General features: G+C 48.4%; 4 protein-coding genes across 4 annotated transcripts; 2 read left to right on the forward strand and 2 right to left on the reverse strand.

Moving 5' to 3' along the window:
* Window positions 1-836: 836 nt before the first annotated feature.
* On the reverse strand, window positions 837-1490 carry KY384_001626 (uncharacterized protein; the record flags this gene model as incomplete). The annotated part of the gene is made up of 1 exon (XM_044810156.1): window positions 837-1490. A coding segment is annotated over one exon (654 nt), but the record flags the coding sequence as incomplete, so codon positions are not given.
* A 4638-nt stretch (window positions 1491-6128) lies between these two features.
* KY384_001627 (uncharacterized protein) lies at window positions 6129-6406 on the reverse strand (the record flags this gene model as incomplete). Its single annotated transcript, XM_044810157.1, has 1 exon — window positions 6129-6406. A coding segment is annotated over one exon (278 nt), but the record flags the coding sequence as incomplete, so codon positions are not given.
* Window positions 6407-7139: 733 nt separating this feature from the next.
* Window positions 7140-8399, forward strand: KY384_001628 (uncharacterized protein; the record flags this gene model as incomplete). Its single annotated transcript, XM_044810158.1, has 2 exons — window positions 7140-7558; window positions 7619-8399. The coding sequence occupies 2 exons, from the start codon at window positions 7140-7142 to the stop codon at window positions 8397-8399; spliced, it is 1200 nt and encodes a 399-aa protein (XP_044673170.1).
* Window positions 8400-11150: 2751 nt separating this feature from the next.
* Window positions 11151-12778, forward strand: KY384_001629 (uncharacterized protein; the record flags this gene model as incomplete). Its single annotated transcript, XM_044810159.1, has 2 exons — window positions 11151-11434; window positions 11626-12778. The coding sequence occupies 2 exons, from the start codon at window positions 11151-11153 to the stop codon at window positions 12776-12778; spliced, it is 1437 nt and encodes a 478-aa protein (XP_044673171.1).
* Window positions 12779-13017: the final 239 nt, after the last annotated feature.

Here is a 13017-nt window from a genome sequence, read left to right on the forward strand (position 1 = left end):
GCGTACACCGGTCGATTTGGCTCCCATAAATAAGAGAGCGAAGACCATGATCTAAGGTTTTCGTAATCAAGATCGGCTTTGGCGAGTAGGAGGAGGCGGATGATCTTCACATTTCCAATGAAGAAAGCGTTATTCAATGGACTCCTGAACTCTATTAGAATAAGTCCAGTAATTCGCGCATTTAGTCGCCTACGTTTCGAATTCTCCAAACGAAAGATTCGGATCTGCACCGCAATGAAGCATTACTTCCACGATTGTTAAATTACCTGTGCGAATGGCATACTAAGATTGAGGGTCAGTACCATTTGAAGGCGTGATGTGCAATGAGGAGAGCCAAATTACCCGAAAGACAGTCAGATCCTCCGGTGTACGATCATTGGGGTGAGCACGTCCAGTGCTGAGCAACTCCCAGATTTTTGAGATGTCACTCTTTTGGCAAGCTTGAATGATCTCGGAGTTAGATGCAATAGTGTTTTGTGGTTTACAAGCCAACGCCGAAAGCGATGGAATTGCATTCTGGATTGAAAGGTGCGCCCTTACGACGCGGCTGAGTCCGAAAGGAAGCTTCAAAGACCATCGTGTCAGCACGTTATAAGTACTCCGGTCCTGCGTATTTGCGACGATCACCCCAAGTTTCATGCACAGAAACTTAGCAACTAATTTCCATTGACGGATATGAGAAGCTTGACGTCTCTTGATGCAGGGATAGGCAAGGCTACAGAGCAGCCTCTTTACGTTGTCCAACTCTTGGCTCTTGCTTGCATCCTTCAGCCTCGTTTGCTCTCTATTGTCAGATCAGACCACAGTTCTCATGCCTTGGAAGTTTGGGCTTGTCATTACATTTCATGAATCAATGATGATAGCAGACTTGTGTTCAGAAGGCTCTCACTTTGAAGACTTTGGTTAAACACTCTCTCGAATTTTCTTTTTCCTCGGAGGACCCATTTCAAGCGACCTTTTCTATCCTTCGGCTGTAATTTGCTTGGATATACGGCACAGGAGTCCTTGAGAGCAGCTTGAGATGGCTTGATCTGCTCCTTTATGGCTGGCGAAAGTGCATCTAGGCGTGTTTGAATCAGTCGAAGCTGCTCGCTAAGACGCTGCGCGTGTAATGTCTGCTTTTCGGCATCTCGGTAGTCAACATAGCGACGCTTGATTGCTTTATACGAGTTTAATGCTGCGTCAGACACCGTTAGACTAGCCGTAACGGCATCCATCTTTGGCTCATGACTCTCGACAAGAGAAACTGCGGACTCAAGGTCATTTTCAAGGGCCTTGTGGAAAAGGTTTCTGAGCCACACCGGGACCAACACGCTTATCGAAGAAGGCTGAGGTCTCAACAAGGTAGGCTGATCGAAGAGGGGAGGAGTGCTTCCGTGACCTGCCTCATGCGTCTCATTTGAAATCTTAGGTGGCGATGCGAGTTCGTGGTCAGCTTCAGTAACGTCTTCCGTGGTTGCTTCTAATTGATGGCTGTTCATTGGACCTCTCTGCGACATGTAAGCGAATAGTAGCCTTCAGAGAAATGAATGGTATCAGGATAGCAGCTTGAGATCAGTCGGTGTGGGTGGAGGCAGTCAGCTAAGACCTTTTCGAACTAGATTCCCTAGCCCAAAAGCGAAGAATTTTTAGCTGCAGATAATGGGCTGCCCCAAGTGGTTTACCCCTCTTAAGCGAAGCAGTGTATTTGTGTCACCGATGAAGTTCTTGTCCTCCGGCGGCATACTGCAGCGAACTCCGAGTTCAAGATTGGATGAAATGCAAGTAGCCGTTTTCGTCGAAATTCTGGGCGTGACTCCAACAATCTTCATGCGTCAGCGATACTCCAACATATGAAAGACGATAATATCCATGTACTGTCAATCAAGAGCGCAGCATTGCTGATGACCTCCTCATTCCGCTAGGTAAGGAGAGCGATCCAGGAATGCAAGTATCTTCCTGTTTACTTCGAAGTAGTACAAGCCTGTCTTACATTTGCCTGAGACTGCTGGATCTTTAGTGGCTGAGTAAATCCACCTCGTGGACCCTGCAGAGGAAAGAAATGTGAAAGCTGCATGAACCTCCCATGTTGCGGTACGGAAGGCGTTAAAGGAATGAAAACCTCGATATTGGTCTGTAAAGTAATGCATGGTCAGCTAGTCCATTTGCACAACTCACGCCCGAGCCTTGTCAAAACCAGCTGCCGATGATTTTTGGTCGTGGACAGATATTCGCTGATGTCTCGCTCGTGATCTAGGTCGCTTCTCTGCTGAGCTGTTGCACAGGCTCCGAGTATCCATTGAAGATGAAGTGGGAAGTCCATAACGCTTATATCCTGAAACCTTTTTTGCTCCTCACTCAATGCTTTATCTCTTCTTTGCGCCACAAAGGATCTCTTATGTGATAGTCACTTGCTTTAGCGGCGCGTCTGACATTTTATGCGACAGCATCCTGAACGCTTAGCTGCAAAAGCCTCAGACAAAGTCATTGCGAATTGGACAGAGCGGTAGTACCCAAGTTCAACAGAGAGTATTGCAATGAGGATACACAAGGCTCCCATTTTGAGGTGACTTGTAGGTTACTTCAAGCAACAGATCGATCGGGTGCCTTCCACAAAAATTCCTCGACTTGCCATGTAGTCCCGGAACAAATCTTTGGTCGTATGAACGCTCAGCCTTCTAGAGATTGTAGCAGCTCTGAACTATCTTCAGATTTAAGAGCTTAGTCGATAGTGCAGCCAGCGCCACAGGCTTGTATGGGTGATGGAGGTATGAATGCCGTTGGTGAATGGACAAGGCTGAGGCCAACAAACATGCCGCTTCCGTACCACCCTGTGTTGATCGGAAACAACTAAAGTCCAGTCAAATCAAGCCAAGTGTATATCAAGTCTGTATACGTACCATGTCTGTGCCGCCAAGAACTTGCGAAGCGCCTTTTCACAGTGAACGGCGGACTGGACTGCCACGTAGGTGATCGGGTAGCAGTGCGGCAGCCCAATTCCTCCCCACCACCTGGTCTTGTTTTCTGTTCGACTTAGCACCTTGGTCTTGAGAACAACACAGCTACTGCTGAAGAAGAGTTAGGACCGTCGCGTCGATTTATCTCAGTACGTGCTGCTTGGCATGTCCGGTCTGAGACATGACATGCCGGATCTGGGGGCTGGTGACGTGTCCTGAAACCTCCCTACCCGTTTGGACTAGAGCGCTAGCTGCATTGGTCACGAGTGTCGAAGACCTCTGTAGTTGTAAAGCAATGGTTCATTGGTAAACGAGAGATTTTGCACTATTGGTGTCAACTTGTAGCAGCTCAAGGCAGGAGAGAGTGATGTCAATATGATGCACGACTTGCGTGCAGTCCCCTGTGCACACTGTGGGCAGGAATCCTCCTCTTCAGTCGTTGACGAATCTTTCGAGGAAATCGGGAAAAAGTGTTGAGATCTTCGGTAATGAAAGCAGCAACATTAAGTTGACTTGCTTGATACCAGGGGCCTCTGAGGGTTGTTCGAGGTATTAGGATGCCTTACCCTGCTCCTCAAGTCGATAAGAGTCACGTTTCCACATGACTAGATCACATTTACGTATGGTGCGCATTGATGAAGTCTGCAGGAAGCCTAGACGCTAGGTATGCGTCGTTCCCAGGCGCAGGGCCGATGCTTGGGTCGGTAACATTGTCCTCGTTGAAGGGCTGGGATCGGGCCTATAGGATTTCTCCGAGTCTAGTTGCTTGACTATGACCTCAGCTTGTTCGTCTTTGTACATGTGAAGGTACATATCATATATTGCAACTTTGAATAATGCTGCGACAAAGACCATAAAAGGTAGCTCGGGAAACGCTTGTTAGATATGGAGATGCAGTATGCGCAGGCTGTTCTGCTGAAGACCATTTGGACATGTGAATGTTACGATCTGCTTGATGTAGCCCACGCTCTGAAGGCTGCCGATCCTTACTATGTGAGCTCAAGAAACCTTTGGATACTAGGCACGGCTTGCGCTATTTGAGATCCTGATTTTGAAATTGATCTTGATAACGCTTTTGAGATTAACTCATCCTCGCTGGGTACCGAGTAATGCAAGGGCCTTTTTCAAGGCTTGGCAATATGCACGGAGTAAATATAAGGTACTATTTTTCAGAACACTTAAATTACCGCTGACTCGTCTGGTCTCGTTTGGGAAACCCACTGAGGCCCTACAGGCTAAGGCTAGTCGTCACGATTTTGAACTCAGCGTTCTAATCTTAGGCCGTGCCAATTCCGTTAATCTTCCGTTGGCAAAAGGTCTAATGAGGGAGTCAGCTTGATCTACAGTGATCAAGCGCCTATACCTCACGACGCTGAAGCACAACATCCGCAACTTGATCTCATGTACGAACAAGCTGTTGATATGTCCAAGAGAGCCCCACCTGCATAACACTGTTCATGGTGATGACAGGATGGCCCCTTTGACGTTACTCGCCATCTGTTGCGATTCCCTGGGAGCTGTGCTGAGTTCCGAATCAAACTTTTTCTCGCTCAGCATCAAGCTAAGGCTGGGCGACATGGGATCGCGAGATCGTTTATCTTACCGTAGCGGATCATTCAACAGATGTCTTATGACGACAAACATCCTGCAACATGAGTATCATTTGGACTCAAGACTCGATCACTCGACCCAATCTGGTCCTCGAATAAGTGACAGGCCCTGTCCATGACGTACAAAACATCATATGCTTCTTCTACTGTTGGGGCTTTCGAAGAGCGATTGATAAGGGCATCAAAGCCACGCAGATAAGCTGCCCGCATTGTATTAGCTCGACACTCTCGGACTCATTACCGCATCACTCACTGCACTTATGAAGTATGGGAGTCCGATCATTCTAGCGTCTGAATCGAGTTGCAATCCAGCCTTGAAAGCAGCTGCCAAGACAGGTCCACCAACCATTGTCCCAATGAGCTGCATAAGTGCGAGGACAGAGTACAATTCTGCCGTATTTGATTGGGTTACAAAGTGTGCCGTAACACCTTGCAAAGTCAGTGGTGAATTTATCCCAAATGCGGCGACTACGCAACCTAGCGAAAGTCAGAGCAAGACAGGCAAGAAACGATGGAGCTTTGCTCTGAAAAATGCATGTTATTACCTAGAACCAGAAACCACGATGTGGCCGCTACTCCATTGATCAAGTAACCAGCACTCAAAAAGGCAAAGCTAATCCGAAGGAACCAGACGTCAATAGAGAAGGTAGAGGCAGGAAACCTTCGCCCCAAAAGATGGGTTGACAACGGTAGGACCCCAAGTACCAAGACTAAGGCTATTGCCGCTCTCATAGAGATTAAATACGCAGCCTTTGCAAGCGACCAATCCAAGCGTTTTGATGTATATTGTAGAAGCAGGTCATTCACTTTTACTGCAAATGTTTGCAGGAAACCTATGATCAACAGTACCAAAATTGCAGATTGCTTCGTAAGTTGAGCGAATCGTGTCCCCATAGTCGAGAAACAAGAGACGATTTGGTTGAAAGCAGATTCTGCCTTCTGGCAACGTGTGTCAGCACATGATTTGCAGTGAGAACAGCCAGCTTACTATAGCTGGCATATTTTCTGAAGCTCGATCGGCTCGAGGTGGCATTGAAGAGTCTTTCGTGGGCGCTGATGACAACGTCTCGGGAAGCATAACGATGACAGGGTAGCAGAATAAAATTATTGGGATGGCGATGGCAAATGCAAGCCAGACATTGATATCCATCACAACTTTACCAATCAAAGGGGCAAAAATGACGGTCGCGAGGGCGGCACTGTTCACTACATAGATGACTGTAGTCCTATATTTTTTCATGTTAGCATGCGATGGCTTGAGCCTGATATACCACATAGCGTTCACCTCAAGTGCGTGGGTGTCACGTCCACAATCGAGCTGATGAGCAAGGCGCCTAATACCTCAGTTCCTCCACCAAGAAACAAAAATAAGGGCGAGAGTAATATCCATCTGGCAGAAAAGGTGTTGTGAAACCAGCCTAGAAAGGTCAGCAATCGAGGAACAAGGCGTGCACATGGCAACTAACAGACTAGCCATTGCCAAAGGTACGAGGAGATCAATCCTGTGAAGCTAACAAGAATGAAGGGTTTGCGGCCATAGATGTCCGCCAAGGATCCAAGAGGAATAGTCAGTAAGATAGACGGAATGACGGAGAGGGATGCTCTCAGGCCTCGCAATTCGGCTAGAGGGCCTTGTATGTCGGCGATCTTGCAAAGCCGCTCTTCAACAAGAGCAAACGGAGGTGGACCGATGACTGTAGGATCATGACGCTTGTAGTATTGCCGGCAAAGACTCAACTCTAATACCCGAACATCTGGCGCAACGAGCATACTGCCACCAATATCGGCTATCAAGATCAAAAGCGTGCATAGTACAATAGTCCTCAGAAACCCAGGCTTTTCGGAATGTTCACTACTCATAAGAGGGTTTTGCGACGAGAGGCTGGATTCATTTGACGAGTTAAGCAATGGCGTCCGGTCGTCATCATGAGTCGAGCTTGCTGAAGTTCCCAATGCTGGAGACCCTAAGGCGTCACTTCTTTCTGATTCAATTAAAGATCCCATTGAGGCAGTCTAGGGACTTCAAGTAGAGCAATGCCGGCTCTATTGGTCTATGGATAAAACATGCCTGAGAGAAGTTACCGAGGAGATCTTTCTTGACTCCCAAAAAGTCCGCCGTTTTCGGCCCGACTTTAGCCCGTCCCCTTTTCCCGCCCCCTCGGCCCCAATGCATTCAAACTTAGCTCCACCTGAAATGACTACTCATCATTCGATGCATAATGAGCCATCACCAACCAGCAAATACAGACTGATCTGACAGTGGCTTGTCTAGATAGAGAGAGGTCTATATGCATGATTCGAGGTCTTATTGCATCTTGAGCCTCATTTAGATCATGCTTCTACTATTTCTAGGACTGATACTTGCGGTGCTATCATTTGCAAATTATCGCTATATTCCTGGCCATGCTACCAACGAGCCTCCGCTAGTGCGCTCCAAGATACCATATGTTGGACATATCATTGGGCTTCTACGTTATGGTACTCGATATTATCAAAGACTCAGGTATGGTCTTCGAGGGCTGAGAAGAGAGCCCGTGATGGTACTGAAGCGTCGAGCAGCGCCAAATGCAAGCTTCCTATATACTCTCTGCCCATGCTGAATGGCAAAGTGTATGTCGTAACTTCGATCGATTTGATCAACGCGGTCAATCGAAATTCAAAGGTGCTATCATTCAACCCCTTCATTGCCCAACTTGGGAAGCGTATTACCGGCCACGATGAGGCAACCAGTCGGATCGTTCAGCACAATCTGAATGGTGAGAATGGGTCTGGCTATGTTATTGACATCCATGACGCAAGTGTCACAAGCCTGGCTCCGGGCAAAAGCCTTGAGAACATGACTGCGACTATGCTCACAGAGGCTTCAGTGCATTTCGCAAAGCTCAAGCCCGACGATGAGATTGGCCTATTCGCCTGGATCAAGCATATGGTGACAATGTGCAGTACGAGGGCTATCTATGGCCCAGAAAATCCGTTCAATCAGGATGAGTGGCAAACTGTTAGACAATTTTGGTATCTGAGAAATCTCAAGCCGTCATTGAAATCCACAAGCTGACTGACATGCGAATCAAGGGAGTTCGATCAAAATCTCAACACCCTGATTGTCGATATTGCACCACAAGTCTTCGCCCGGAAAGGCTACAGAGCTCGGAGCGAGCTTGGCCTTGCTTTCGAGAAGTACTTCAACCAATACGATCCAAAGCGGTCTAGAAGTGCCACCCTAATTGAGACACGACATTCGATCAACACACACTACGGCGTAGATCCACAGAACTCAGGGCGTCTCGAAGTCGGCGTCCTGCTAGGCATCCTCGCCAACACGATTCCATCTATCTTTTATATGCTTATCCATATCCTAGCCGACCCGACACTCCTTCGAGACATTCGCGAGGAAATCGAGACCACATCATTGCGACAAGACGAAGGCAGCAAGACCATTTGTCTCAAGGTCACGACAATGCGAGAAAAGTGCACGCTCCTCCACTCCACATTCCAAGAAATGCTCCGTCTCCACGCCCTTGGCACCAGCAGTCGCTACGTCCGCGAAGACATTCTTCTTCAAGACCAATACCTACTGAAAAAGGACATGGTCGTGCAGATCCCAATGGCAGTCATGCACTCCGACCCTGAAATCTGGGGCGCAGACGTTATGGAATTCCAGCCAAGAAGATTCTTCAAACTCCCAAATAGTGCGAAAGAGTACAAGACTAATGCCACTGCGTATCGACCCTTTGGCGGTGGAGCCTCACTCTGCCCAGGGCGTCATTTCGTGACCTTGGAGGCGATGGCGCTAGTTGCGTGTTTTGTGATGAGGTATGACGTGGTGCCTGTTGAGGGGGGGGGGGTTGGATAATTCCGGAGCAGAAGCAGGAGAGTATGGCGACGAATGTTTTCCCCCCTGCGCAGGATATGCGAGTCAGGATCAAGCAAAGGGAAGGCCATGAGGACATAGATTGGGATTTCGTTATGAGGTAGTCCATGAATCGTAAAGAAAGAAACCTCCTTGCTGTTTGATACAAGACATTTCCAATTGCTACCACAAATCGCACATCGACAACGGGGGACTTCAAGCCAAGATGCTTACCATTACGACAAAGACCGTGCCTAGTCACTCTGAACCCTTCCGTGGAGCAACCTGCCTTACAAAATTCTGCTGTTGGTTATGTCTCAAAATTCGTACGCCTAAAACACCGAACCAATTGGCATTTTGCCGATAATTTGAGTCGAGTACCAATTTGACGCAATTACCAACTTCGCGCAAATGTGATGTTGGGACTGCAGTTTCCTATGACCAATTCTTTCTCACTTGGAGAGACAATGTAATTGATAAGAATGATGACCCGTGGGGCTTTGTTTCTGAGAATCGCGTACACTGGGAAGAGTTTGTGATTGTTTCCCCGGCACATGCGGAATGTGGCAACGAAGGATGCAGGTTCTGCTGAGCCTCTTGCTATCCGTTTTGAACATTTCCTGTCACCCTTTGGAACAGATAGATTCTGTGTCACGTGTAATAGCCAACGACTCCACTACTAACCAAAATTTGACGGCGTAAGCCTTCGCCTCTGACAGTGAGATAATGGAAGTGCTGAGATCTCAGCAGAAACAGTCCATGGCCAGAAGTTCCCTTCCGAATCCCGCTAACCAAGGAGAGCTCATTTGTTCGGGGCGTTTTCCTCGACAATAAGAATCTCGACGAGCTGAATACTGCTCATCTGAAAGTTTTGCTTCGTCAGACTTTACTCGAATTGCAGGACAAGCCCTTGGAGGTGATTAGTGGTCTGATCAGGAACGAGGGACCAATGCGCATAATAGTAGCCACCGTCGCAGAAGAGCCACTATTGCATGGTTTCCTACTTACAAAGGCATTAAACGCCATTGTGACAATCGATGACGACTGCGGGCCCAAACAGGTCATGCACTTTCAAGTATATGCAAATTATCAGATGAGGGCTACGATTCGAATCAGTCTGGTGCCTCCACTAGTGGCGAAGGGAAATACGACGGCGGGAGCAGCGGATCCAACTGGGAGTGCAAGACCAGCGACGCTGGGTGCTGGAGATTCGCAAACTTTCTGACAAAGAAACATATAATAATGATCTGACAAGCCTCGTAGACCTACAATTGAAAGTCGAACCCAAGACAGATGGAAGTACGGAAGAAAATACCAAGAAGATCTGAGAAACGTGGCAGGCAGACTGAAAGAGATCAAGAGTACCCTTCTGCCCACAGCTCGCCAAAGTCAGTGGACAAATTTTGACGAATGAGCGTCAACTCAAAATGATTTCTTCCGAGAGCCTTGAAACTGTGCCGAGGGCCTTCATTGGACCATTTCGCGACTGGCCTTGTATTAGAACGTCAATGGTGAACCTGGAGCGCGTCAGCTTGTAGAAGTGCGGAATAATGAAAGATGCCATGAGGAATTTCTGGACACCCAATCTGCACGATAGCCCCTAGATCCTCATATCAACTTCCAATTGACCTTATGAGTTGCAAGCGTGTATTGATACGCTCGGCGAGCAGCTCATAATCTTCAGGCTCCTAGCGGAAGCCGTGTCCCAGGGCCCCACCAGCGACAAGTTCAACAATCTGACTTCCAAAGTCCAACTGTATAGGATGTGTCGTTTCACAATTGCAGCTGCAACCGCATAAAAGTACGTATTCTTTTGGAGCGCGTTCTAGGTGCATCACGAGCGACTCATTTGTAAATGACCTGAGCCCATCCGCCAGAGGCCTGAATCCTTCCGCCAAGAGCTCAATCACAGGCTGCGCCGAAGTATAAGATCCGCCGCTCTCATTCTGCGACACAGTAGCAAGATCGGGCGTGTTGAAAGATAGTCGAGGTGTTATGGTTGCATTTTGCAATGATGGCAGTCTCTGCCTCAAGAGAGCCATCTCAGAAGCTAAGCCCATGGCTGTCCAGTCGTGCGAGGTAGTTTTGCCAACGCTGATGTGTAACCGGCGCAAATCAAGGTATCCGACCCACACGCACTGCATCTTTTACAGGATATTGAGGCTGAACCCCAGAGTACTGGTGCACTCATTGTAGACCTGGAGCTAGGCAGAAGGTCGTAGGACTGCATGTGCTTCGGCTGCAACCTGATTGCAGATGTAAATGCTAGCAGGAATGGTGACCTTTGGTGCTAGCACATATGGGCTCGAGGATGAGGGGTTTGGGAGCCTAACAAGTTCAGCGTATATCACCAGTTGGTGGATATCCTCACGTAGCTCAAGCGGCCTGCTGACGGGTGTTAATCTTCCTGATTCAGAGGCTGAAGCTGCCATCATCGATGCGTCTGGAGTATGCTGCCGAGGTTGCGCAATTGTGGGTGTTCACGCCGGCGTTGACGATGACTGTCGAAAACCAATCGTGGTGTGGCGTCGGGTCAGAAGCCGTTCGAAAGCCGAGGTCTTGCAAATTTCTGACGATGAACGTCATCTAAAGGACAACAAAAGGGGATTTTATCGCCAGTGATGGCTACAAAAGTCCCCTCAACTCTCCTTCAATCATATCATTGTCATCTGCACCCCAGGGTATACTCGAATCGCCATCACGAACGCTTTTCGCCTTCATAAGATTTCCGCTCTTGGTCGCGTGCCTCTCCAAATGACCTTCTTTTCCCGGCTCAATCCCGTCCCATCCTTCCCAGCCTACTCAGGACCCTACAAGGTCGGCACCTTCGACTATGAGGTACCAGTCCACGAGCTATCGAAGTCGATATCACCACCAGACCCCGCAATCACTACTATACGCTTCCGCTTGTTCTATCCTTGCGAGAGAGAAACAGGAAAGATAAAGCCCCTGCACTGGCTACCAGAGCCGCAAGGAGAACATTTGAGAGCCTTCTATCGCTTTTGTCAGGCAACTCCATGGCTTGCTACCCTTCTAAGGTGCGATCATAACAAGGTTCGCCTTTCGCCCCGCTGATCAGTCCTAGCTATATCCCTCTTTTCAGACTCATAACACATACGACCATTCCTGTAATCCGAGATGCGCGGCTTTCAAAGCCTACATCCAGCCAGATTAGATGGCCGGTCATGATCTTTTCGCACGGTCTAGGAGGAAATACCACGACTTATAGCCATTTGTGTGGATCGCTAGCAAGTCATGGCCTTGTTGTGGTCGCCCCCGAGCATAGAGATGGCAGCGCACCTATCTCAATTATTAAGGAGACAACGAAGAGCAAGGGAGTACCTATACATTACAAAACTCTGGCGCATCAGCCTACACCAGAGGTTGAAGAGGGCCGAAATGAGCAATTGCGGATCAGGTGCTGGGAATTGGCACTTGTTCATCATGCGCTGCTAGAAATTGACGTAGGTAGAGCCTTGACGAATACTCGGACTCCTGGTGCAAGCACAGAGGTTGCCTCACACTTCCAAGGTCGCCTTGATGTTCACACACCGGGCAGGATTGCTTGGGCAGGTCATTCATTTGGAGCAACGACTACCGTCCAATTCATCAAGTCCATCTTTCACGGCGGGTCACACTTGTTGAAGGTGCCTCCTGAAAGTCAGCTATCTAAGCAGATCACACCATCTTCGTCAATATCCTTGCTTGACCTCTGGGCAATGCCCTTGTTCCCACAAAGCTCTTCGCTCTGGGCGAAGCGACTGCCAGCCTTCTCCGCCAAGTCATCGCAATCAGCTTCCCCTCCCTTAGCCATACTTTCTGAAGGCTTCTACAAGTGGTCCTCAAATCTTCGGCAGACTATTCTCGCCATATCAGGCCCAGAGTCCTCGTCAATAAAACCATGGATTTCCTACCCAGTAAAATCCGCGCACTTGTCGCAATCGGATTTTGGTATCTTGTTTCCGTGGCTGACGAAGAAAGCGCTGAAGGTTGAGGAGCCAGAAAGGACCTTGAAGCTCAACGTCCGCGCCATTCTAGAGTCTTTGAGAAGAAACGACATCGAAGTCGCAGACACAAGCCAAATTGATATGGAGACAGCAGATGAATTGGAGCAAAAAGAGCACACAGCGCTGGGGACTACAATGATGGGGCAAGATCACAAAATATTGGCTGCAGATGGGGGCATCCGAGGATGGATCGCCATCGACCCTGATCAAGAGCTGCAAAAGAGGTCCGTAACTTTGAGTCGAACGACAACGACGGCAAATGGGGACGCCAATATCAAGACGCCAAATGGGTCTGTTGCAAACGGCAGTGTGACAAAAGTCAAAGCAGAGGGTGGTCCAGGCCAGCAGGCCATGAAGAAGGAGATGAGCGATTGATTTTTTTGCCTAGTTTAGCGATCATCTACAGAGCTAGACGGAGCGTAATAGAAAGCGAGGTGTTGGTTATAGACTATGAGCCATAGTTAACGTGAGACGAATGTATAAAAAGTTCGTTGGCACTGTGAGACCACGTTATCCATTGTCTTCTTTCCAAACGCATTGTGCAAATTGACAATGCAATCACTACTGGCTATACAATCTTGTAATCGTCTCACCTCGCACACCTTTAAGGCCAG

This window comes from Bacidia gigantensis (assembly GCF_019456465.1).
Source record: "Bacidia gigantensis strain McMullin 20006 chromosome Unknown contig_132, whole genome shotgun sequence".
Taxonomy (NCBI): domain Eukaryota; kingdom Fungi; phylum Ascomycota; class Lecanoromycetes; order Lecanorales; family Ramalinaceae; genus Bacidia; species Bacidia gigantensis.